Genomic DNA, 27,359 nt, shown 5'->3' with positions numbered 1-27,359 from the left:
TTATTCCTACATACCACTTCCTAATTAATAATTGGAATTTTATTCACATGGGCATTTTTATCACTGAACATTTTGTTTGCTTCCAATCATGTTTACTTATAATGCAGTGATCTATACAATAAATACGTACGAAAGGAAAGACTGGGATCATACTATGTGTTTATTTGATCCGTAAACTCTATTAATATTCTGGTTGAAGTTTGTAAGTAAACTGACTTTAGTGAAAACGCTTTCCTATGAGGCAGAGAAATCTTCAAAGCTGGGAAAGCAGCACTGTCTTAAACTTACAGATCACTCATTGTGGAAAATAATTATTTAATTTAAAAAACGCCTGTGGCACCAATCCCTATAGTCCTACACCAATTTCACAATGGGAATAACAGTCATTTTAACCGTATTTATGTATTTATTGGGAGAGACACAAACTAGGCAGTGTGTGGAGGTCAGAAGACAACTTGTAGGAGTCGCTTTTCTCCTTCTATCCTGTGGGTCCCAGGGATCAAACACAAGTTGTCAGGTTAACTAATGAGATAAAATAAATATGAAGTTCATAAGTGTTAATAAAGGAAAATTTAATCTTATATTTGTGTTATTAAACAAATCTTGATGGCCAGATCTATTTGCAATCATCTGTGCAATTACAAATACCCTTACTATTCACCTAAGGGCACTCTTGGTTTTTGTCCTCCAGTTTCATGCATTAAACAGAATATACCTTTAGGTTATTCTCAATTGCTCAATGGTAAGCACATATTCCAGATACTACCAAAATGCTTCAACAGAAATGTGGAATTTACTGCATAATACTAATAAGAAGATACAAGTATTGCTCTGAAACACTTGGTGCTTTCAAGTTCTACATTCTAAAAGTCAAGGAAAATTATCTACATAAATATTTCAAACAACAGGCTCATCACTACAACAAAAGCCTACATCCTCTCATGTACCATCAGCATAAAGTTAATTACCGTTCATAGCTGTGGGAAACTGAGCCATCATGGTCCTGAATTTTTCTTGCAGCTCTCAGCCATCTGCAATATGAAAACATGGTCCCCATTAATACAACAAAGACAGATCACAGCTTAGTACTAAGTTGTGGGACTGTCTGTCCCCTTTAGCACACACACCCAACAAAAACAACACAGAGCTCCTGCTGCTGCTGAACAGGCAGAATTCATAGCTGGGGATGAGGAAGGGTTCTATTGTAATAGTGCTGCCTTCAGTACATGACCATTTAAAAGAAACAGTATATGCAATAGCAAATACAGAATGAAAAACCGTCAGTATTAATCAATATTTCTGTAGAAATAAATTCAGGAAGAAGCACTGTTAAGATTAGGTAAGAATTGATTTAAGGAAATCAACTGCATAAATTAAGTATGTAAGAATAACATGGAAGTTAGGGAATGGTGGTGCACAACATTAATCCCAAGACTCGAAAGGCAGAGGCAGGTGGAGCTCTGAATCCAAGGCTAGCCTGGTCTACAAAGCAAGTTCCAGTATAGCTAGAAACCCTGTTTCAAAAAAGAAAAAGAAAAAACCAAAACAAACAACAACAACAACAAAAAAAAAACATGGAAATCCATAACAGGTTTTAATCACCTGAAAGAAATCTATCCAAAATAAATGTAGTGCTGTGTTTTAATTAAACTCTCTAAGTTTAAAAAATCATCTAAAAGGATTGGAGTAGATAGAAAAGCGCACAGACACACATGGAGGTACAGTTTAAAAGTAATTATCAAGCCGGGTGGTGGGAGTGCACTTGGAGGCAAGGCAGAGGCAGATGCATCTCTGTGAGTTTGAGGTCAACCAAGTCTACCGAGCAAGTTCCAGAACAGCCAGGGCTATACAAAGAAACTCTGTCTTGAAAAACCAAAAAAAAAAAAGAAAGAAAGAAAAAATTAATTATCAAAAGGCATCACAATTATTAAAATATATTTACATTTATTTAAACAAGTTGATTGGTCTTTGTAGCTAACAGCTCTAGGTTCAGACCTGCTTGGCTCTATTCCTAAATGTGACCATAGGAAAGTTGTTTAACTTTTTTTAAGTCTTATATTCCAGCCGGGCAGTGGTGGTGCACACCTTTAATCCCAGCACTCGGGAGGCAGAGGCAGGCAGATCTCTGTGAGTTTGAGGCCAGCCTGGTCTACAAGAGCTAGTTCCAGGACAGCCAGAACTGTTACACAGAGAAACCCTGTCTCAAAAAACAAACAAACAAAAAGTCGTAGATTCCTTGTCTACAAAAATACTTGGATCAGTATTTTTTTAAGTAGTACGTAACTCAATACACTAACACACAGTGTGTATTCAGTAAATGATCGCTATTCTGTAAACATGCAGAGAATGTGAAGCTTCACTTTTGATACCCCCATTCATTATTTAACTTTAAAATAAATACAAAATTCAAATTTTGTTACAAAAATCTTAAAAATAGGACTAGTGAGGGACAGTTAAAAAGACCACTCCATACCTCATCTATTTAACCAAATAGTTTAAATATTGATAGTTTTAGGAGCCCTAGAAAAATACTTGGGTAAGTGATTTTAAACAAAGCAGTTGGGAAGGGTTCACATGAAACTATCACCAGAAAAAACTGGCTAAATGGCTGTCAAAGGTACTGTTCCAAGGTACCATTCTATTAGTGAATTCAGTACGCTAGCGCCCTATGCTAGCAAGAATCCAGTCCTCTAACGACTTAGATAAATATGGTTACATTTCATATTTATTCAGTGATTTGCAGTAACCCTCCAAAAGATGGCACATAAATGCAATTAATTTATTGACAAGAGAACTGGCAGCTGCTTTTCCTCCTACAGAGCAAACTAATCCATCTACTCCATGTTGCAGTGAGCAAAAGGAGAGGTGATTAGAATGGTTAATGGCAAAAACCATCCTTCTACACAACAAAGAACAGCCAGACTGAGCCAGAAGGACGGGTAACCTCGCAAAGGCTTACTCTATAATCCCACCTCCGCCAACCACAGGCTCTTGCTTAGTGGACAGTGAGCTGTGGACTGCAGCTGTTGTCCCCTCTCCTGCTCTTACTCTTTCTGGGTAGGAGAAAAGTTTAGCATGAACATGTTGGTTTTCTTCATTCCTTTCTTATAAGATAAACTCCCAAGCATTGGAGTTGTTTACAAAAAAAATGAATGCCAAAAATCTGGTGGGTGACAGAATTGTCATAGAAGGTACTGTGTTGAGCCTTACAGGATGAATGAGAATTAGTTACAAATAAAAGGTTAAAACCTTGAACTTAACTGTGGCAGAATGGTGTTTTAACGGGTTTTACAGAAAAGAAAATACATTTCATTTAAGATAGATAGTCCTGAAAAAAAAAAGGCCAAAGCAAGGAGCAAACAGGGCAAGCCGAAAACAACGCCTGGCACTAGATAGAGGCAGTGGGAAGAGCTAAGAGGAGCTAGAACAGCGAAGTGTTCAAAATAAGCAGAACTCACTGGTTCTCTGGAAATGAGTGCCTGTGGAATAAAAGGAAACAAAGAGACAACTGCCAGAATTATAATCTGTGAGGTTGGGAAACCGGTGCCATAACCAGTAACAAAAGTTACCACCAAAGGAAGTCTCAACTACTCATGACTACAACCTCAACTTCCTTAAACACAGAACAATTCTACAAATAAATACATTTTACTTCCTCCATGTAAATGATCATAAGCAATATAAGACCTATGCCAGAAAGTAACTATCTACTTAGATGTGCAGTTTCAGAGGCTTAGATCTTACTCACTTCCTGTAATAGACAAGGCTTAAACATGAGAGAAAGTTTGTCCAAAACATTACATATACCACACTATGTAACCATCTAAAGCACCAAACACAGTGTCAATGATGACTGAGATAACAGACAGAGAACAGAATCCCATGGACAGAAAACCTTTAATCGGTTAGATCTAAACTTACAAACCATCTGTCTAGAACTTTTGGCTGGATATCATGTATTCCATGAAGATAACAAAATGTCATATGGTTGATACTCAATTATCGCAGTTATAATCCTGAAATAAAGTTAGAGAACAACCAAATAATACAATGGACAGGGAGGACAAGCCTCCTGGTATTACAGAATCTCTTCCACCTCACATGTAGAATTCACCTATTCATGTATGCAGGCACCATACTGAGGCATTTACACATGTATAAAGCATTTGGTTGACTCTGATAGCATCTGATTATGGTAATATAATTTATTGGAATCAGTAAGTTTTTAAAGCATACCACTGCATCTGCTTTAGTTACATTAACTTTCTGTCCCACTTTAGAATCATTAATTGTGACATGCTAAACAATTTTCTAGTTTACTAGCAGACTTGGACAGAATAATAATTGGGGCTGGAGATAGAGCTCAGAGATAGGGCACCTGCCTAGCATACACAAGGTCTTGGTTGAATCCCCAGTACATCACAAGAAAAAAATATAATTGAAATCTTGAAAAATAAAAAAGATCACATAAGTGTCTTTTACATTTTTTTAAAATAATGGCTAACACAGGGTGGTGGAGGCACACGCCTTTAATCCCAGCACTTGGGAGACAGAGGACGTGGATCTCTGTGAGTTTGGGGCCAGCCTGGTCTACAAGAGCTAGTTTCAGCTACAAACCTGTCTCAAAAAAATAATTGCTAATATTTGCTTAATGATTTCTATTAATTTAACACGCCTCTATTAGTAACCTACTGCGTGTCGTGTTCAGTCACTATTCATCAAGAATTCAACATTCCACTTCTGCACACAGACCTTCAGATGCCCAAGGGCTATGTACCTGGAATACTCCTGCAAAATCCTTACAAGGCAGATATCTTACTCATGCCACAGATGAAGGCACAGAGAGATTAAGTTACTTGCCCAAATTCAGTGTCATGAAACAATGTGGAGATTCCAAACTTATCTTATTTTAGAGCCTGGAACGTCTCCCTGTAGGCTTTATGCACCTTTTCCTTTCTTAAATGAATATAATAATGATGTCATATGTTTTAGGGGAGAAGAAAAGTCTGGCCAGGCTGCTGCAACCCTGGAAGCACAGATCAAATGGACTGTTTCTGGCCTCTTGACATAAACTCAGAAGGGAAGGGTAACTAACCAGCATCTCCTTGGGCACACGCTTTGTGGGTGTCCAACAAACCCCCTGCTCTATTGTGTAGAGGATAATGTGCAATGAATGAGTGGCAGTCTGAGGTCCTGATCTGAACTGGTGAGTACTGTGGAGGACGTCAAGACACCTCTGCAGAATGCCTGCTTGGTGAATAACAGGTATGAAGTCAAGATTCATGTGACTGAATGTCAGCCAGATGCAGTCTGGAGAAGCCACCAAATATAATTTTGGGATTGGGAAAGTATATGATCCTGATGAGAGAGAAAAGTGAACTGCTAGACCTGGAGACGCTTCTATAATGGGTCTTAAGACCTAGGAAAGAAAAAAACTACAGCCATTTAAAATTCAAAGTGGCTCAGCAAAGGGTGGGGGTTTTGTTTGTTTAGAAGCACACAATTATAGAAAGGAAAAATTACAGCCATTTAGTCCAAGATACCATTTTCAAGATAGGAAGACTAAAAGAGTTGAAGAAGCCCACAAGTTAGCGAGCAGGAATGGACCTGGAAACCACACCCCTCCATCCAGAGAAACGTCTGTAAAAGAGTGTCCCAGTCTGGCCAGGCAGAGCACTTGGAATGCTAACAAGTCTACAGATATGCAGGACCAACACTTGAGGCTGAGTCAGCAGCACGTCGTATGTGAATTTAGAGAGCCTTTTAGACTAGTTTCCACCCCCAAAAACCTTCTCGCACAGCTACAAGTTTTGTTTCTTCCCTCACCTCACTGGCGTTCCACTCCTGCTTATACTCTTCTGACTTTGATAAGCATGCCCTGGCACACACGCACACACTATACAGACACATGTGCACACATACATGCACATTAGTAACCAGAATTTTTAAAAATTGACTATATAGAGAACTGGTAGAAAAGAAGAGGATCCAAACTGCCTCCTTGAGATCCTCCAGACACAAGAGATATGGATATCAGCCATACTGTTTCCCGCAACGTGGCTCTTCCATAACTGGTGGGGAATCTTTTCTTGTAAGCATACTTTTAGAGATAAAAAATTATTTCTCATTAAATTCTGAAGCATTTTAAATTTTGAGTAGAGAGGAAAGCTTGTATTCATCAAATCTACTTTGAATCATAATAGTTAAATAGCTTAAATAAATTTGACTAAAGGCCTGACACTCAAAAGCATGATAGTACAGTTCCTGACAGTATATATTCTATCTATCTATCTATCTATCTATCTATCTATCTATCTATCTATCTATCTATCTTGATTTTTCAAGACAGGGTTTCTCTGTGTAACAGTGCTGGGTGTCCCAGAACTTGCTCTGGGATCACTGTAGTGATGTTTTGTTTATGTTTTAATAAATAAAGATTGCCTGAAGATCGGAGTACAGAATTTAGCCACTAGAAGAAAGGGAGTGGTAGCACACACCTTTAATCCCAGGACAAAGACAGAGGCAGAAGGAGCACTGCACTGTTAGTTCAAGGCCACCCTGGGTTAAAAAGATTAAATCTGTCTAAAAGAGAAACAGAGCTCACACAACGGTGGTCCCAGCACTTGGGATCACATGCCTTTAATCCCAGCACTAGAGAGGTAGAGATGGGAGTGATATGGTTGAATGGAGAGAGAAATATAAGAGGAAGGAGACAGGAGCTCAAAGCAGTCTGAGGTTTGGTGGAGACAGTTGTAGTCTGAGGTTTGGTGGAGACAGTTGTAGTCTGAGGTTTGGTGGAGACAGTGTAGTCTGAGGTTTGGTGAAGACAGTAGTAGTTTGAGGTTTGGTGGAGACAGATGGAGTCTGGAGATGCAGTCTGAGGACACGATCACCCCTTCAGTCTGAGTACTGGTAGAGGTAAAAGAACTCGCTAGTGGCTGGCCTCTCTGCTTCTCTGATCTTCAGCATTAACCCCTATATCTGACCCTGGGTTCTTATTAAGACCAACTAGAATTCATGTTACAAACCAGGTTGGCCTTGAGCTCACAGAAATCCACCTGACTCTGCCTCCTGAGTGCTGGGATTAAAGGCATGTACCACCACATTTTAAATTTGTTACTACCTTATAGTTTATTTTGTGTGCATATGTGTTTATGTGTATGGATATGGGTGTGCACACATAGCAGCAGTCATGTGGAGGTCAGAGGACAACTCTCTGGAGTCAAGTCATCTTCTTCAGCCACATGAGTCCAGGAGAACAAACTCAAGTTGCCAGGTTTGGAAGTTGGTGCCTTCATCCACTGAACCAACTAACCAGCCCAGGTTGTTTTGTGTTTTGAGATAAGGTTTTGATATGCATCTTAGGTTGGACTAGAACTCGGAACTCAGGATCCTTTAGACTTAACCTTTAAGCCTGATTTTACACCTGGAGCAGTGACATTAACCAACAGAGAAGCTCTGGGAAAACAGAGATGCGGCTGTTAAACTTGGGAGACAAGTTGAAACAACAACAACTTCAGTTGTAAGCATAATTTGACATATGTTGGTAGGAGTGACCAAGAAAATGGAAAGACTCTGTTTGAGCTACAGACACATATTTGGTAATCATTGGGGACTAGGTATAGTTGCAATCATGCCAGGGAAAGAATGCATCAGGAACAAAAGAAGCCAGGCGTGGTGGTGGCACAGGCCTTTAATGCCTGCACTCCGAAGGCAGAAGCAGGTGGATTGGTATGAATTAGAGGCCAGTCTGGTCTATATAGTAGAGTTTCAGGGCCAGCCAAGTCTATATAGTGAGACCTGCCTCAAAAACAAACACAGAGAAAGTGTTCCAAGGAGGAGTTATCATTGCCAAGTGACACACAAATAAAGGCTAAGTTATGAGTCTTAGCAACCTGTCAGGATCGGTTCTAATACAAGCACAGTTCCAGTGACTTCAAAGACAAACTGATGTGGATTATGCAGTAAAGGGAAGGTGGCTCAAGAAATATGCAGTTGCTAGGCATAGGTGGAGCTAGATAGTAGTAGTGCACTCGGGAGACAGAGGCAGATGGATCTCAGTGAGTTTGAGGCCAGTCTGATCTACAGAGCAAGTTCCAGGAGAGGTTCTGTGGTGGGGGGAGGTGAGGAAAGGAGGATTATTGTATTTACTTTTTAGACAGGGAAACAAAACTATTTTCCTAGAGAAAATGAAATTCTCCAAAGGAAGTGAATGAAAAGAGACCTTTACCTACATAAGTAGAATCAGATAGTTCTTGAACATAAAGTCACACCATGGGACAGAATTTCTGGTTCTGGGAATAAAGTTCAGATATGGCAACAGGATTTTACAAGTATAAGAGCAGGAAAATAGGAACAGAGAAAAAAAACAGATCTCCTTCTGCCAATCTTTTTTCTTTCCCTCTCTTCAAAGGGCAGGGTTGAAGACAGACTAATTTCTTGAACTCTCCAGTGTCTAAATGTGAATTTCTTTTCTGAGACAGAAAAAGGGAAGATCACATGCAAATCAGTTCCCAAGAATCAGTCAAACATGTATCTTGTAGACCAGGCTGGCCTCGAACTCAAGGGATTCACCTGCCTCTGTCTCCCGAGTGCTGGGATTAAAGGTGTGGGCCACCACCGCCCGGCTACAGTTTGATTTTATATCCTACAACTTTACTAGAAGGGTTTATCAGGTCTACAAGTTTTTTAGTGTAGTCTGTGGATCTTTTAGAAAAGAATCTGAGAACAGGAATAATTTGCTTTCCCCCTTTCCCATTTATATTCCTTTAATATCCTTCTCCTGTCTTATTGCTCTAGCTAAGACTCTAAGTACTACATTGAGTAAGGGGGGAAGAGTGGGGAATGCTCAGGCTTCCCCCAATTTGTGTAATGTTGGCTACAGGTGTGTCATATATGCTTTTATTATGGTTTGGTATGTTCCATCTATTTCCATTTTCTACAGAATTATGATGAAGGCAATGTTGAACTTTGTCAAATGCTTTTTATAATGATATTTTATTTATGTTTTAATAAAGAAAGCTTGCCTAAGGATCAGAAGGGTGAAGCTAAGCCACTAGAGGTCAGGCAGTGGTGGTATACACCTTTAATCCCAAGATTTGCGAGACAGAGGCAGATGGATCTCTGTAAATTCAGAGCTGCCCTGGGCTATACAAAATCAATGCAAAAATAAATTCAGGTGGTGGTGGCCTACACCTTTAATTTTAGTTCTAGGGAGTCATATGCCTTTAATCCTAGCACTAGAGGGAATATAAAAAGAGAAGAGAGAGAAGCTTAGTCAGCTTTGTCTGCTTAGGCCCCTTTAATCTGCTTAGTCTGTAGGCGCCCAGCCTTGGTAGAGGTAAGACTTTTCTAGTGCCTGGCTGCTTTGCTTATCTGGTTTTGGGGATGAACCCCAATATCTGACTCTGGGTTTCTATTATTAGTGCTACAGCTTTTTTCTTTATCTATGAAGCTGATCATGTGATTTTTGTCCTTAAGTTCATTTATATGATACATTTTCTGATTTGAGCACACTGAAACATCCTTGTATCCCTGGGATGAAATCAAGCTGGTTATGATGTATAATCCTCTTCCATAAATTCAGTTTGCAAGGACCTTGTTAGGGTTTTTACATCACTGTTCATTAAGAAAATTTATCTATAGATTTCTTTTTGTTGTTGTGTCTTTATCCAGCTTTGGAATCAGGACAATATTGGCTTTGCAATTAGTTTGGTAGTATTCTTTCCCTTTCTATCTTGTGAATAGCTGGAGGCACAATGGTATTAGATTTCTCTTCAAAGTTTGGTAGACTTAAGCAGTGAAAACACACTATTCACAATAGCTTCCAAGAGAAATTAAAAACAATCTAGAAGGCAAAAGACCTCTACTATTCTAAATCAGCTATGATAGATGTATTACTCATGAAAATAGATATTAAAAACCATAGAATTTGGCATTTTAAAATGGTGACATTTATTGGAAGTGAATTATGAAGTTGCTATTCTAAATAATCTAACGTTCTTTACATTTCATAAAATATGTTTTAAGAGTCTAGTCTTTATTTACAAGGCACGAATGAACTATTCCCCTTTCGCTTTTCTCCTCGGTGCCTATAGCACTACCTACCATGCTGGTGACCTTTCTACTTATGAAGGTTTCCTTTCACTTCCATTTCTTCTTGTACATAATGTCTAGTGTTCTAACTTCTGTTTTCATACTTGCGCACCTCTATAAGACTGTCAACCCCTGAGTTTGTCTCTTCATTTTCATATACCTTAATGTCCAGTTGCTATCGGGAACTCCCCAAGGCCAGCTGGCCTGGGTCTGAAAAAGCATGGGATTAAACCGGACTTGCTGAACATAGTGGACAGTGAGGACTACTGAGAACTCAAGAACAATGGCAATGGGTTTTTGATCCTACTGCACGTACTGGCTTTGTGGGAGCCTAGGCAGTTTGAATGCTCACCTTACTAGACCTGGATGGAGGTGGGTGGTCCTTGGACTTCCCAAAGGTCAGGGAACCCTGATTGCTCTTTGGCTGATGAGGGAGGGAGACTTGATCGGGGGAGGAGGAGGGAAATGGGAGGCGGTGGCGGGGAGGAGGCAGAAATCTTTAATAAATAAATAAATTAAAAAAAATAATAATATATTTTCTGTGTGGTTATTTTGGGGCTGAGCTGGGAACTAACTAGCAGTCCCCTACAACAAATTGGTGTGCCAACATGGCTGACTAAATCCATGTAAAACCTGAGAAAACTCGGAAAGAAATCCTAGTCAGAAAAAAAAAAGTTTAACACAGCTTCTTGCTCTGTTTGTGGGCAGTGTGCTGCAGCTTCTTTAAGAGAGGTTTTCTTGATTCAGCGGTAGCAGGGAAAAAAGCCACATGGTTTTGAAACAGTGGCTTTCTGGGCTGTGCTGCCGGCAAGAACTCTGGCTCTTTTAGGAGGCCAAGCATTTAAATGGGGTTTATGGGCAGCATGCTGAAAGTTACTTGGTGGCAGCATGGGCCAACTGGTTATCAGAGTTGAGGTAGTAAGGACAGCTCCTACCCGGCAGTCTCAGAGGCAGTGAATGGACTTCTGCCATGTTGGACTAGGCAGAGCCAACAGGCAGGACCGTATTTGCCCTAGCAATGCAGTTGCTTAGGTTTTTAAGAAGGGCTTAACATTTTAAGCAGCAGTCCTGGTCAGAAAAGGATTACAGATACACAGTAAAGACAAATTCAGAAGGAAAAGACCTCTAAATGGGTCACAGTGTTGGATACATGTACGTAGGCTTGGGAGAGAGAAGAAAAAGAGTATAGAGAGTCATAAAAGGAACTAAATGATTCAGAAAATAAAAATAAAACAAAGTCTTTAAAGAGACAGAGTACTGACAGTCATAGATTAAAGGAGTAAAGATAATAAAATAAATATTTAAAAGGTAATAGAGTAAAAAAATAAGCCATGTAAAGATGGAAAATACACAGAGGGTCTGAATTATGCATATTATTGTATTTTCTTTTAATTGTTTAACTGCGAAGGAGCTAAGTACAGAGAGACATTTCATTGTACAGACTGATAAACTAAACCAACATATACGTTTTAGAGGTATCATGATTTCAGAATTTGGGTCTAAGGATTTGTTATTTTGGAAAAGAGGTTCTGCATTTGTTTCCACAGAGGATGAGAACCTGTGAGATTCTTCTAGACTAATGTAGTTTGATGGACCAAGACCCCCCCACCAAAAGGTCGCTGTGAACACCCCCCAAAAATTACTTCACTCAACAAAAAGCAGGAAGTAATTTGGAGAGAACTATGCCCATATTCCCAAATATTGTTTATAAATGTTTGTTTACATTTAAAGGGTGATATGCTATAGAGATTTGTATTGGTATGGATTTTGGTTTATTGGTACAAATTTAAGGTCAATTTTGTTATACTATGTGTGTATATATATTTCTGCTCTTGATTAAGGTATTTTGTTTGTGCAGCTTATTTTAAAATGTAATGTATAGCTGGGCAGTGGTGGTGCACGCCTTTAATCCTAGCACTCAGGAGGCAGAGGCAGGCAGATTGCTGTGAGTTTGAGGCCAGCCTGGTCTACAAGAGCTAGTTCCGGGACAGGCACCAAAGCTACAGAGAAACCCTGTCTCGAAAAACCAAAAAAAAAAAAAAAAAGAAAAGAAAAGAAAGAAAGTATACTGGGTCAGCTGGAACAGTGTATGCTTGTAATCCCAGCTACTGGGAAGGTGTCAAGTTGTGGGGTGGGGAGGACTCAGCTGTAGCCAGGAGTTTGAAAACAACCTGAGCAGCACAATAAGACCGTTTCTAAAAGAAAACAGAACAAAACAAACATCAAACCTCCCCATAAAACCAAGAGAAAAAAACCTACATCCATACCCACAAGCACATACTGGGAGCAAGCAGGGCTTTATTGCTTGGCTCTCCCAGAAGCAAGGCTGTGACGCTCAAAACTCACTGCACACATAATGGGAAATCGCCAGCTGTGTTTTCACTCAGTTTCAGTCTCTGGGCTTCTACTCTTTCCCTGCCTGCTTTCAGACCAGCTTTCATGTTACTTCCTCAGTCAAGGTTTCTACTTCATATGCTCTGGGAGGGGACTCACTGCTTTGTGCTTGTGGGGGAGGTATATAAGTGTGTGTACAGGTGTGCACAGGACTTGGCTTTTTATGTGGGTGCTAGGGAGTTGGACTCGGTCCTCATGCTTGTGGAGCAAGCCCTTTGTCAGGTGGGCCATTTCCCAGCCTTCAATCCTTGACACCAGCAGCACCACCAGAACACCTTGAGTTCAAGTCAGTGCATCTGCCCAGTCACCAAAGAAGAATGCACCAAAAGTTAGAATTCCATGTAAGTGCTATGGGAATGAAAAGGGCAGAAGATGAGTGCCTCACTTTGCCTTGAGAAACCAGAACGTTATTAGATGAGTAATCTCAGAGGAAATGACTCCTACATTGAGTAATGGGTACTAAACAATAGGTTTCAGACAGCAGGTTACTGTGATTTTTAGGAACCAAGAACAGAAATAGACAAAAGCACAGAGGAAAAAAATTTAAGACTTTAAAAGACGACGTAAAGTCACACGCCTTTCATTCCAGCACTTGGGAGGCAGGTGGATCTCTGTGAGTTCAAGGCTAACATGGTCTACAAATAGAGAGTTCCAGGATAGCCAGGTCTACATAGTAAAACCTAGTATCAAAAAAAAATTTTTTTAATTTAAAAAAAAAAACAAAGACAATGTCAAAGGACCTAATCCTCCTAGGGGATGCTGTAAAAAGTACATGAGTTATAAAATATAAAACACTTAGGTATACAGCATATACTTACTCAAAAAGTGCTACCACCATTATCATTTTTCTTAAATCTATAAACAAAGCTAAAAAACATGGGAAAATCTGTATAACTATATGGAAGACATACTTCTTGCCAAACAAAGAATTCTTAGAATAAACAAGAGCGTTGGTGATTTGGTTAAGCTAATAGAATAATCTTCTACCATGCACCAAGTTTCAGGTTTGACCCTTACACTACACAAACCAGAGGAGAGGCACATGCCTGCAATCCCAGCATGAAGGACATGGAGGTGGGTGGATCAGAAGTTCAACATTATCCTAGGCTACACAGTAAATTTGAGGCCAGTCTGGGCTACAAGAGACTGTCAAAAGAGATTAGGGAAAAAAAGGAAGGGGAGGGGAGAGAAGAGAGGAAAGGAAGGAACAAATGAACAAAGTAAGCATGAAATGAGAAATCAGAAAGGAAAGTTTTCCAGTATAAATGGAAAAAAGACAATGTGAAGCTAATACTTAGAGGAAGAAAACCTAAAGTACTCTGAATAAGTTAGTGTATTTTTTAAAGGCAAAGCTTTCAAGAAAGTGGGGAAATAAGATGGTGTTGTTTACACATTCATACTAATTCATTCTCCTGTAAAATAGTCTGGTAATATGTTTACACGGACATTAAGAAGTGTCCATACCTTTTCAGCCAATGTCTCTCTACTACTTGAAATGTATTCTGGGGAAATACTCATAATCATGAAAACAATTACAGCTTTAAGGATGTGAACTGCGGCAAGATAGAGATTACAAATGACCTTAGCAGTACAGAAGCATAGATAGCAGCCATAAGCAGAAGAGCAAGGTCAGAAATAGATCCTAGGTCTGTCGTCTACCAGTTGTGGACTCTGGGGAAATTACTATACTCCCTCAAACTCAACTACGAAGTTCTTATAGAGAGTCTAAAGACTAAATGAAGCTGGGCAGTAGAGGTGCATACCTTTAATCCCAGCATTCAGGAGGCAGAGGCAGGTGGATCACTGTGAGTTCAAGGCCAGCCTGGTCTATAGAGCAAGTTCCACAACAGTAAAAGCTGTTACACAGAGAAACCCTGTCTCAAAAAAAAAAAAAAAAAAGACAATCAATTTATGCAAAGTGTCCCCCAAATAACTAACATATAGCTACTGCTCTATAAATGTTAGACACTATTAATACTCTTCGGTAGTGAGGACAAAGTATTCACCAATAAAAGTATATAGTGGATAAGTGCATAGTGAAAACAGAGCCACGCTTTGATAAATATTATTTGTAAGCTACAAAGAAAAGTCACAGAACAGAAACCGAGCATGTAGTCCAGCGGAAAACCACTTGCCTAGTGCACTACACGTCAATCCCTGGCACAGCAGGAAAATATATTAAATTATAACAAAACACATGACAACATAACACAGGTCCATAGTCAGCAGAGACTAAGTTCTAGGAGAGCTACTAAAACATGAGCGATGGCTATGTCTGGAAAGTTTCATAGTCCTTGTGTTTCCCTATAGCGTCCCCATTTTCTACACAGAACATTTATTATTTATCGTAATAAAAATAGTACACAAAGTCAATAAAATTGAAAACCAAACAATACAGTGCTTTCAGGAAAAATTAAATTTAGTGTCCATCCCAAACTATTTGGCAAAACTCTGCTTTAAGTGCACACTATGTGGGGGAAGGTTTTTTCTGGTTTCAGTAACTAGAAGAAATACCAAGACCTGCAAGGTATTAACAAAATAAATAACAAAAATAAACTATCTTAAATATGTTATTCTGAAATACAAATAACTTATTTATATGAAGGCTACCATTTGTTCTAAATTCAAGAAATTTTATTCTTTCTTCTCTTTTCCTGAATTTAAAGCCACTATGGCAGGACACGGTTGTATATTTTGTCCACTGGTTATATAATCATTACACTGGGCATGTCTTACAAGAAATCATGTAATATTTATGGAACGATGGAGTGAAAGAACAAATTCCATGCTATGAATTATGAGTGACTTCTGTTGTCTTTAACTTTCAAAGAGAGAGCAGTAGCTGGAATAAAGGAAAGACGTTGTTACATGATACGGAGAAAGGCAAAGATGAGGGAAGATACACTGTGGAGAGAAGCCCAAGCTGTGAAACTCTACTCTTAAGAGGGGGTTGCCATCATGCTACAAAAACTAGAAAGCCCAGGTCCTAGAGAGTACTATAGAAAAGGCTTGCAGTTACCCAAACCCAATCCAATGGTCCTTTACATTTCATTCATCCAAATTACTCAGTTCTCGGAACCCAGTGTGAACCAGTAGGAACCAAGATGTTGGAAGAAGGAAGTAGTAACTCCAAGTCACAGTTACTGGAATGAATGAGGGGAGGGCAAGGAAACCCCAGTACAGGCTGTCTCTGCAGCAAGACAAAAGATCATTTTATAAGCATTTCACTAAAAATTTAGCAGTGGAAAACCTGAAATGCTCTAGTGAGAAGGCTTCTCTTCTATCTCTTCGGTTTTCAGATCTTAATAAAAATGGGTTAGAGAAGCAATACTACTTTGCACTCCTATTTGACCCACACCACTCTTGGCAAATATGATGGTGAATACTGAGGGACAACTTGACAGGATCTACAACTACCTAGGAGATAAGCCTCTGGCCAGGCCTGTGAAGGATTATCTAGATTAGGTCAAAGAAGTGGGAAACTCCACCCTGAATGCAGACTGCTATTCCCTGGGCTGGGATTCTGCACTATGTACAAAGGAGAAAGCCAACAGAGTGTCTGCATTCATCTCCCTGCTTCCTGAGTGCAGACGTGGTTACCTACCAACTACCTGTCTCATTCTCCTGCTGCGATGGACTAGACCCTCAAACCATGCGTCAGTAAACTTTTCCTTCCTCAAGTCACTTCTTGTCAAGTACTATGTCGCAGCAACAAGAAAGTAACTAACAGAAAATGTCACTAATCTTTGACATGATTAGTTATAATCCCTAAGAATAATTTCTAAATCAATGCCACCAAATGTTATTAAAATTATAAGATTTATTAACTTGACCTACCTGGTATTTTTATTAAAGCAGTCATTTGAGAAGTGCCACAAAAGCCTATTAGATGGAAGATGGAAACGGGGTCAAAGATTCCAAGCAGCAGCAAAAAAATGGCAAAGCAAAGGTTGCTCCTGTCCTAAAGACCAGTGTGAACCCTGCAGGCACCTCAGCTGATCTCCCTTGTCACTACCCTCTCTCAACACCAGCTTCTTCCTAGTCAAGGAAGAACTGAACCCCTGCCAAGGCTCTGAAGTGATTATCCAAAGCAGTAGAAGCTAAGGGAACTAAGGGGCAGAGTCTTAGACTAAACTGAAGGTCAGATTGTCTAATCTATTTTCAGTCTTCTCATAGAGTTCATTTGGATGCTGATTAGAAAATGAGTACCAAAAGAAGAAGCTAATTTCTTATGGAGTCATTAGGATAAATCACAAACCAGAGAGAAAGAGACAGAGCCACAGAGTGAGGGAGAAAATAGCTTGAAATTTCTCACTGAAGCAAGCTGGGATGATAGCAGGTAACATTTATTACATACTTCTCCTAAGCACAATCACTAAGAACTTTGTAGTACATACAACATTATGAAATAGGTTCTATTATTATCCCTCTTTTATAGATAAAGAAGAAAACAGAAATTAAGAGAATTTTTAAAACTTGCTTAAAGTCATACAACTATTCGGAGCTGGAGCTGGGGTAGGAGGTCTAACTGAAGAGCCCATACTTTTATCCAACATGGTTACACATGCAATTCTTATTAAACCAGACTTTTTCTCAAATGAATATGTATTCACAATGAGAAGGATCCAGAAAACATAAAACAAGTGGTTAAATACCACAGGTTAAATCTCTACCATCTGGTTGTAGACCCCTACATGTCTGCCATAAACACGGCTGAATAGCTGTACTGCAAATAACAAAGTTACTCAGTGTCTTGGTCTGGCTGTGAAGTTATGTTTTAATTGAAGCTCTCAAAACACTGCAAATGAAATATGTTGCACTCTTAGAGTTATGAAAATACATTATTTCTCAGGCTATTCACTGTCCTATTTCTGCTCAGTTTCCTCCCTCCCTCCCCCATTTCCTCTCTGCCTCACATCCTTTAAAGCTGGTTCAGTTCCTCTTTCTCAAGAACACCTACATGCACATCTCACCCAGGGGAGTGCTAACCCCTGTCTGTGTGCAACAGCTGTAGATGGTACAAACTTACAAACAACAAGAGCCAAGAGTGGAAGTACATTCTAATGGATGTTCAGTTTTAGACCTATGCAACTGCAGAAATAATTTGAAATATTCTTGTTGGGACCAGTTAAGTCCTGGCCTTCAGCTGCTCTTCCCTGCTAGAGCCTTCTAATTGAAGTTATTAGAAGCTGTGCCTAGTCTAGAGGATCAGAGGATGGGATTTTTCACCTGTTGGCCATTGACCACAGAGTATTTAAGCCTCCACGGTGCTATTAAAGATGGGCTTTGGTACCAGTGTTGGAAGGTCCGTGTGTCGGTCTGTCTCTGCGTGTGTTTCCTCAACCTCCAGCCCCTTGCCCGAAGCTCGCGAACTGGGTTCTAGCGCATAGAATGCAGACGGGGGGGGGGGGGGGGGGGGGGATGGCAATTCTTGCAATTCTTGTTTTTCTATTTCACACTTGGAATCTGCTTTTAACAATTGGCATACCCCAAAAGTCTTCCCTTGTTTGGCCTTTTTTTGCAAAATATTTTTTCCAAAAATTTTCCCTAAGTCTGAAAATACAAAAGCAATCAACCCCCAAACTGGTTGTTAGACAACAAATATATCATATTTTAGTAACATAATTATCATATCCTGAATAATGTACAGTGCCCAGCGTAAACGTTCTACAAACAAACAGTGAAACTTCTGAGATGGGTGTGAAGGTGCACACGTGGTATCAGCAGTGGGCAGAATGAGGTGGGATAAGTTCGAGGCCTGTGTGTGCTGAATAATGAGACTCTGGCAGTGTAAACCGAGGGCTCCAGATGCAGCTCCATGGTGAAGCACTCTTCTGTCCTCCCAGAGAAGCCTGCAAACCCTAGTCCTGGCAGTCCCTGCTAGAGCTGACAAACCTAGCTCACCCTCCCCTAACGTGAGTACTCACGGCAATTCGTTTGCTCTCTCTATATATTGGACATATATATGTATATGTTCTATATATGCATGTATACATATATAGAATGCCCATATAACTTTGTTTTACCTGAACCAAGATGTTATGTACGAGAACATCAGTGCTGAAGTTAAAAGAATCCTAACCTGAAATGGGATGCTCACACTTACTAACTCTGAGACCTAGAGCAGCTAAATGCTAATTTAACATTTCACTTATCTGATGGGAGGACATTAATTACCTACGAGGCCTTCATATGCTTTAAACAATTATATAAACACTGAACATAGGCTCTAATACTAGAAAGTGTGCTATAAATGACCACACGGGAGATAAACTGTCATACTAAAGGAAGTTTAGTTGATGATGAACAATGCATTTTCTTTTATTAAAATGATGGAACTCTGTGAAACTCTACATTAAAGATGAATTAGAACTAAAAAAAAAAAAGTCTGCATGTACCCTGTACCCAGATGGCAGAGAGCATGCTCAGAATGTGTGAAATGGTTGGTTCACTCCCTAATACACACACAAACACACACATCCCTGAAAGTTCTAAGATTATATATGAAATTATCCAATGTCAAAGATGATGAAAATCTTGAGAGTTCCTATGTCTGGGTAATGGGTGCATGCTATTTTAAATATTTTTGTAAAAACATATTTATTTTTAAAGTACAAATTGAATCCCCTGAGTGTACGTATTTCTTCATATTCAGGAGAAATCAGAATTTGAGTCTTAAGATCTACTGAACAACGGTATAATTCTACTCAGTAAAGTTTTCACTAACTATTCTACCTTTCATTATAAAGGTGAACAACGAGAATACTTAAATGCATTAAATGTTTATAAGCATGCAGATTTTTTTTCAGCTGCATATCAGTATTACACCAAACAGCAGCAACACGCTTTTTTCTGCATCCTTAAGAAAAAGGAAGGAAGGAAGGAAGGAAGAAAGAAAGAAAGATTTTCACTTTGCTTGCTTATGAGGCAATCATAGGAATAATCCCTAACCTATAGGTAACTGAATTTTGCAGGCCTCCTATCAATCCGTATAAAGGCTGTGGGAAAGGTTTCTGGATCGCTTTCAGGTTTTATCAGTGACAATATAGCAAGCCTTCAGAGAGAAGTAAGCAATTTCTCAGAGGCTTATGTAGTTTGGCCTCCGGTCTGTGCAACCGAAATTAAGCTAACAGCACAAAATTCCAAGTGACAACTTGCCTCCCCTGAGTACAACACTCGTGAAACGGACCAAAAAGCGTGTAACAAAACAGTAGTTTCTGTGCTAACTTCAATTTCTATTATGAAGTAGCTGGCTCTATCCAAAATGCTCCTATTCATTATGAGTTCAAGTTTCAAACGAACCTATTGGCCACGGGCAATCCCTGAACAACACAGCCCGTGACCAATACTCGCAAACAGCATCCTATCTGCAGAATGAAAGCCACCTGCACTGGCAGCCTTAGTTTCCCCAGCCACAATGCACTTGCAGGCGTCTTTTCTCCCTTCCTTAAATAGGCAATCAACTTTACTCTGGTGACCGAGGTTCCCTGTCGCCGTGCTTCCTATACACCCTGGAAGTGCATAACGCAGAACAGAAGTCAACGCTTAACATTTCCCAACTTTAGCTGTTAAAAACGCGAGCTGTGGACGCCAAGCATCCGCCCACAGTCCTCTCCTGACTCGGGCTACTTTGACGCACCGGGATGCGGCTCACCTGACACTCTGCACCAACGCTGACCAAGGAGGGGGGGGGGGGGGGAGAAGAAAAACAATAAATAAATAAACTAAACCAAAATAAAATGGGTCTCCAAGGCAACGCGCAGCCCGGTGCCCCTAAGGAAAGCCGAGGACCGCGTCGCCCCTCAGTAAGAGGCGGCGGCCGTCACCTGCCAAGCGAGGCCGTGCCGAGGGGCCCCAGGGTCCCGGCCTCAGAGAGGAGCGGCCCGCCGACCCCGCGGCCGGGACAGGAACCCGCAGCCCAGGTTTCCGCCCGGCTCGGCCGAGCCCGGCCCGGGCCTAGGGCGGGGGCCGCACGCGCTGTCGAGAACGGGCCCCGGCGGTCTGCGGCGCGCGGCCCCCTCGGCGCGGCCCGTGCAGCCCCGGGGCCGGCGGCGCCCGCACCTGCCCCGCGCCCTGCAGCAGCAGCGCTGCCGGGCGGCTTCACCCACCTGGCGCCTCGCGCGCGTCACCGCGCCACCGACCCCCTGCGCGCTCCTCGGCACCCGCGCCGGGGAAGACCCTGCCGTGCGGCCGCCGCCGCCACCGCCGCCGCCACCGCCGCCGCCGCCGCCGGGTCAGTCGTCAGGTCGGCCGCAGCGAACCTGTTGCGCAGCCTGTCACGGCCGCTGGGCTCCGGCGGCGCCGCCTCAGCCCCACAACAACATGGCGGCCGCGGCCTCCGCAGGAAGCCGGGGGGCGGGGAGGCGAGCGACGGGCGGGCAGTGACGGTCCGCCCGCTTGCTTGCCCGGCCGGCCGCGGGGCACCGACTCCCCACCGCGGGGGAGCGCGACACTGCGTGACGTGCCTGCTCACCCCGGGAACCGTGGAGCCCTGGATCACGAGGGCGTGGGCCGAAGCGCTTCGCTTCCCGCGACGTCCCGAAGCCTCCGAGCTGACAGCCCTTCCAGGAGCTGCCACGACCCACCTGGCTCCTCCTCTACGAGGTGACTTGAGGAGGCTGGGTGGGACTTTTCCTGCCACACTGGACCCCAAGTTTTTGGAAAGGGCCAAGAGATGTTCAGGACATCCCTGTTGGACCACACATGGAGCTTGCTTTCTCTCTCGCTCTGGAACCTTCTTATTCACTGAAGGTCTCTTCGTTGATGAGGGAGCTAGAATTTCCTGAGAATGGGGAAGTTAGAGGTGCAAAGGAGTTGCCTCCACCTTTGAAACAGACCCTTCTCAGGAACTCCCCTAAAGGAGTTAACCGCACCCAAGAGTCGGCCATCCATTCACCATCACACACACACACACACACACACACACACAGAGAGAGAGAGAGAGAGAGAGAGAGAGAGAGAGAGAGAGAGAGACAGAGACAGACAGAGACAGACAGAGACAGACAGACAGACAGACAGAGACAGAGACACAGAGAAAGTCCAACAAGGAGAAGGAGCATCCCTAAACCTGTTCACATGCAAGAGCATGCTCCTCACAGGAAGACTGCTCCAATTTCTTCTGCCTGCAGAAGCTAACATTCTTACCTGTCTGATAGGAGAAAGTCAAATTCAGAATTCCTATCACCCCTTTCTATTATGCGGACTCCTCAAATATCTATATCTAGGGCTAGCCGGTCGACAAAGTCAACACTCCCTGGGCAGAAAGGCTTTCTTTAGATTTAGATTGGTGTGAAGATGTGATGGTTCCTAATGAGCAAAATGGGGTAGTGGAGGGGGACCCTAAGACTCAAGGTTTAGGTTGAGGGGACTGTGCTGAGAGGCAAAACGCTTAACCAGAACTGGCGTGTCTGGAATCCCCTCACTCAAGAGGCAGAGTCGGAAGGACCATGGTTTGAGGTCAGTCTAGGCTATATAGAAACTGTTTCAGAAATCCCATAAATAAATGAATGTTTTTAAAATATCCATATCCCTATGATTTCTGCTGAGATGTGAGAGATCTGTGTAGATCAGATGCCCTGGAGCTTCATTTTTTTACCTGTTGCGGCAGATGAAGGAATCAGGTGTGCCCTGCAAGAGACGCTGATGCAATGCTCAGGCCTGACTGAACTGGACAGCCAACTCCTCAGAGGAATTTAGCAAACATTGATGGGGATAAACAGGCTTTTCTTGCTCTCACAGTGTTTTATTTAACTCTTCGATTAGGTCTTCACCAAGACCTGACAGACAGGTCCTGAGCTTCCATGACACAGAGACACCTGACTCCCTGGTATCAGTCCAGGAGGTCCCTCACTTCCTGGGGACCAGTTAATAAGGCTTCTTCCTCTATAAACAAGCCACTGGGATTAAGAAAAGCACTCCTAAGCACCCATTACCATTCCCATGCCAGTGCTCCCTTCCCATGCCCACATCCAAGTGTGTAAGCCTCAGAACCACAGTGCTGCAGAGATGGCCTACAAGGTAAAACTGACTTTTTTATTATTATTATTCCTAATGGGCAGATAGTTAATCTCCACTTCCCTCCCATCACTGACTAGTGTCACTGTGTTTTGATGTTCTGGACATGGTAGCGTTGACCTTGTCTTCTTTCTGTTGAAGAAGCTGCCAGATCCTAGGGAGGAGAAGGATAGGGAAGGAGGGAGCATTTGAAAGTCTCCCTAAAACAAACTACAAAGCTAACTATCTCTGATGCAAATTGGGGTTCTGTCAGCCTGCCTGCAGTATCCCAAGCACTAAATCAACACCCCAGGTTTCTGTTCGAAATGTCACAACAGAGTACAAAGACTTCCGGTAGCCTAGCTTCTCCCATCCATACATGTGTGGCTCTGAGGTGAACCAGTGCCGTGAAGCATTTAGTGGTTAGACAGAAGCTATGAAGCAGTGAGGGATCCTCAGCCCCCAGGCAAAAAAAAAAGAAGCTAAAGAATGGAAAGCCACCCAAGAAGTGTTCTTGCTGCTTCTAGATCTTTCTTTCCCCACTCATATGGGAAAAAAAAGTCCTTTTTTGTTTTGTTTTGAGGTTTGCAACACCTCTCTTCTTTCCTTGTATCTTCTTTTGCCAAATTCCAGGACACTCAATGTTTACCAAGAATGCCAACGCCTGAAGAAGTCAGTCCTCCAGGTCCACCCAGAATTCTCAGCATCCTTCGTCCTTAGGTATTCATGATTCAGGTAGGTGATGCATCCATCCTCCCAGTTCATTAACTTCCTCCACTCAAGGGCAGATCTTGAAACTAAATTCCCTCAGAAGCTCCCAAATCTATTTTTGGTTCACCTCCGGCCTGGACTGGAGATGAAATAGCAAGTCCTGCCTAAGTCAGAGATATTCTTGTCGATTCTATAAAAGAGTAACAATTAGTGAAGAGTGGAAAACTAAGGAGTCAGGAGGTAGACTATGTATGTCACATCTGTCTCTCCCCGCCTGCCAAAATCTCGGGTGGATTCTTAGGCCTGTGACTATAAACTGAAGTTTTACCATGGGGACATCTAATCACGGACTTTTCCCTTCCATGTATCTATGCTCGTCCCAGTCATATAGATCCTCTCAATTTTCCCATTTGTAATTTTCAAAGGTCCCATTCTTCATCCAAAAACCTACCACTCAATCTATCCTCAAAACAAGTCTATTGTGGTGACAACCGGCTGGAACAGACAGAAGTAAACTGTCCCGATTTCAACCATCCCATAGGATAAACATGTTATCTTTTAGGAAGCCTTAAGAAACTTGTCTTTTAACATAAGACCTGTACCACTAATAGACTGCCTATGGCAATACTATAAACAGACTTAAACCAATAATTTATGAAGAGATTAAGAGGCTATGGCCAACAGAAATCACCCTGCCTTACCCGGCGTTTGCTACTTCTGGGGTTCTTCTCTCCTGAAGACAGTTTCCATTTATGATTCCCCTTAGATAGCTTCCTGTAGTATTCCAAGCTACAGTGCAGATATGTTGGCCACAAGTTTTTATATTTTATATAAAATTTAGATGTTATTTGCTTTCATATTTGAATGTAAATTTACATCCACAGGATGTCAGATACTGAGTTACAACCGGTGAGATGGCTCAGGGGTGAAGGCACCGCTGCCATGCCAGATGAGTTGAGTGTGCTCTCTGGGTCCAGCAGGTAGAAGGAGAAAATCACCTCCCACAAGCTGTCCTCTAACTTCTACACATGCTCCATGGCAGGTACATGCTCGTGTATAATAAGCACAGTCAAAATACAATATAAAAATTCTGGGTTTTATGTTTTACTTGTTTTCTTTCGCTATTTTATTGATATTTTTCAATTCTCGTCTAGTCTCACAGTGTCTCTTGAGAAGTGAGCTGTTGATCAATTATGTCTATTATTGTCATACATCATTTTCTTCACTGCTTAAAGACATGCACTGTATCTTTGCTTTCAGCAATTTGACTATGACATACACCAACATGGACTTTCTGCTTTCCAGCTTTATGAATCTCAAGACTGCAGATATCTGTCTTTTGTTGAAATATTTTAAATATCAGTCATCATTTCTTCAGATACCTTTTTCTGCTCCACTCTCCTCCTTCTGACATATATTTTTAACTGTTCGTTGTCCTCTGGAGTTCTTGTTAGGTATACCCCAACAGTGTAGCAATGTTCCACTATGGAACACCAAAAACACTGGCTCTACCCTCCCCTGCACACAGGACGTCTGGAGCTATGGGTACTGGGAAATGCTCTTTTGAAAGTTGTGTTTCTTTGACCTTCTTTGGTAAGAGCCTGTTTGTGTCCACTGTTAGCCAGGGCATCTATTCTAGTGTCTTATAAGAAAAGAAAAGGAACATCATAGTTTCTCACTCCTTTGTTCACATTCTCTCTCTCTCTCTTCTAAGAAATGGGTGAAAATTAAAGCTTTCCCTTTCTGGGTTTCTTTTTCCTTTCAAAACTTAGAACAAACTACTAACAATAGTGGTTAATGCCTGGATATCTAAAGTGAAGTCCATCTGGGAAACAGTTTGAGACTGCCCTGGTATTTTATCATCAGGATCGTATACTGATGAAAAGTAGGCCAGCATAGGTGTTCCAGGCCCAAGGAGAGGTCTAGGCCTTCCAATGCCATGTCTTTGTCAAGCCATTAATTGAATCGTTTTCTTTCACAAAGTTAAAATTATTAAGACCCTCACAGGTTCTTAGTTCAGAATCATCATCAATGGGTCAAACCGGTCCTTAGGTTTTCTTCTCTGCTCTTCAACCTCACAAATCCTTTTCTAGAGTATGGTGCAGAGGGGGAATAGAGAGGTGGAAATAGGAATAACTCGGGGAAAGAGGCAGGAAGGGAAACCTCCCACTCTAGCATGGGAGGAATATTTCTACTTCCAGGTCACTGGTGTCATGTATAACTAAGACTGTGGCTTGAAGCCGGATGGTACTGGAAAGGCAGTGCCAGGCAAACTGGGGAGGGAAGTCAGCCCAGACTTGGTTCTCTGTCAGCACTGCAGGGTGGAGTCAAAGGCCTGCTTCCTAAGGACTGAAAGCCCTGAACAGGATGTGCTCATTCATGACTGAAGCACCAGGGGCTTCCAGTCTGGCAGGTGTAGCTCAGCAAATGGGAATCCAGTCTGCATTCAGGAGTCAGACATGCTTCCTGTCTGGCATGTATCCCCAGCTGTCTGCTTATGTCATTGTTACTGTGTGCAGACAAACCAGATACTAGTTCACCACTTGTAATAATCTAACTAATAATATTGTCTTTTACACTGGACAGAGGGCTTTTAATTTTTACCTTTCTATTTTTTAATTTTTGTAGTGCTGCAAATGGAACCCAGGGTCTTAGGCATATTAAACATGTGTTGTATCATGGAGCTGTACTCTTAGCCCCTAATTTTAAAAAATTTTTCTTTTCTTGCAACAAATTTGAAAATCAAATATCTGTTTGTGATCAGCTAACTTTGATTGGCATGAGAAAAGGAGGTAAAAATCAGACTTCACCTTATGTTTGGAGATTTTTCTCATGCATAGTTTTGATTTTCATTTGCCCCTTTACCTAAAATAATCGTAAGCAAGCCTTGCTATCGCAGAAGAGTAACAAGTTTCCTTTAAAGCAGGCACTATATCAGATCCTTTGGTACTGCTTGACCCAGAATGGCTAAACTTTTGTTTCTGGTGTTAGCATTTCTTTTTTCAAAATAAGACAATGCCTTGAGAAGAATCTTAAAAAAAAATAATTACTACACATGCCTGTAATCCCAACTACTTGGGAAGCTGAAGCCAAAGCTTCACAGATTTAAGGCTTGTTTGGGCTACACAGTGGATTTAGGGCCAGCCTGAGTAATGTAACAAGATTGTGTCTCAGAAGGAATTGTGGGGAGAAGAAAAAAAGAGAGGGGGAAGACAAAGAAGGGGGAGGGAGTGACGTGGGGGGGGGAGAAAAGAGGTAAGGGCAGGAAAGGGAAGAAGGGTGACAAATGTTATTACTGGCTCTTTGAAGATTGAGGCAAGAAGGTCACAAGTTTGAGGCCAGCCTTGGCTACAGAGCAAGACACTATCAGGAAGGAAGGAGAGGAAGTGAGGGAATAAATCCAAACCAGGAGTGGTAATGGGCAGGTACAGAGTAGCCATAACACTCACATCATGCCAAGAGAAGCCACAGGTAAATGGGAGGTGCGTTTTGATATTCTAAAAAATGATAAGCCTTTAGACTTGCCCTGTCTTGTCTTCACTTATGAAAACAAAGTCCAGGCTATGAAATTATAGCCCAAAGTAGAATCAGCAACATGAAGCTCGTCAACATCCTCACCCCACCGGGGAAGAGCAACTAGCTCACGAGTTTTCTGCTGGGGACTCTGGTGTGAGAAGTCCTTCTTCGTGTTGCTTTTATTGGTTAATGAATAAATCTGTTTAGGCCAGTGGCTTAGCAGAATAGAGCTAGATGGGAAAACTAAACTGAATACTGGGAGAAAGAAGGCAGAGTCAGTGAGAAGAAGCCATGTAGCCACCTCCAGAGACAGACACACCAGAACCTTGCTGGTAAGACTCAACCATGTGGCGATATACAGATTAATAGAAATGGGTTAACCAAAGATACAAGAGCTAGCTAGCATTACGCTCAAGCTATTGGTCAAACAGTATTGTAAATAATATGGTTTCTGAGTGATTATTTTAGGTCTGGGCAGCTAGGAACAAATGAGCAGCTTTCCCCAACAGGACTCTGGTGGTGATGATGATGTGGGTGTTGGGTGCTCTTTGTCATTGTGATTTCTTCCTTTTGTGTTTAATGCATCCAATTGATAGGTCTTTTCTAGTCTTCACAATTTAGAACTGCCATAGCCAGGCAGTGGTGGCACA

General features: G+C 41.7%; 2 protein-coding genes across 5 annotated transcripts in view; one reads left to right on the top strand and one right to left on the bottom strand.

The window, feature by feature from the left end:
* LOC121439776 (intersectin-2) overlaps positions 1 to 21,065 on the bottom strand; it is a 111,193-nt gene extending 90,128 nt beyond the window's left edge. For 3 of the 4 annotated variants that reach the window (XM_041640407.1, XM_041640409.1, XM_041640410.1), the window contains exons 1-2: positions 20,598 to 20,775; positions 969 to 1,031 (exon numbers count right to left, since the gene is read on the bottom strand). In XM_041640407.1, the coding sequence (XP_041496341.1) occupies positions 969 to 999 (31 nt within the window). In that variant the 5' untranslated portion in view covers positions 1,000 to 1,031; positions 20,598 to 20,775. Of the gene's footprint in view, positions 1 to 968; positions 1,032 to 20,597; positions 20,776 to 20,962 lie in introns of those variants that run through there. The other variant, XM_041640408.1, reaches the window with a different exon arrangement.
* LOC121439629 (translation initiation factor IF-2-like) overlaps positions 20,229 to 27,359 on the top strand; it is a 66,264-nt gene continuing 59,133 nt past the window's right edge. The window contains exons 1-2 of the mRNA XM_041640158.1: positions 20,229 to 21,093; positions 23,116 to 23,217. Coding sequence (XP_041496092.1) covers positions 20,229 to 21,093; positions 23,116 to 23,150 — 900 coding nt within the window. The 3' untranslated portion in view covers positions 23,151 to 23,217. The remainder of the gene's footprint in view (positions 21,094 to 23,115; positions 23,218 to 27,359) is intronic.

This window comes from Microtus oregoni, unplaced genomic scaffold (genome assembly GCF_018167655.1).
Source record: "Microtus oregoni isolate MIOR12 unplaced genomic scaffold, Mior012 000062F_ref0000492, whole genome shotgun sequence".
NCBI lineage: Eukaryota > Metazoa > Chordata > Mammalia > Rodentia > Cricetidae > Microtus > Microtus oregoni.
The sequence above is the reverse complement of the archived record's forward strand: the minus strand, read 5'-3'. Positions and strand labels throughout refer to the sequence as shown.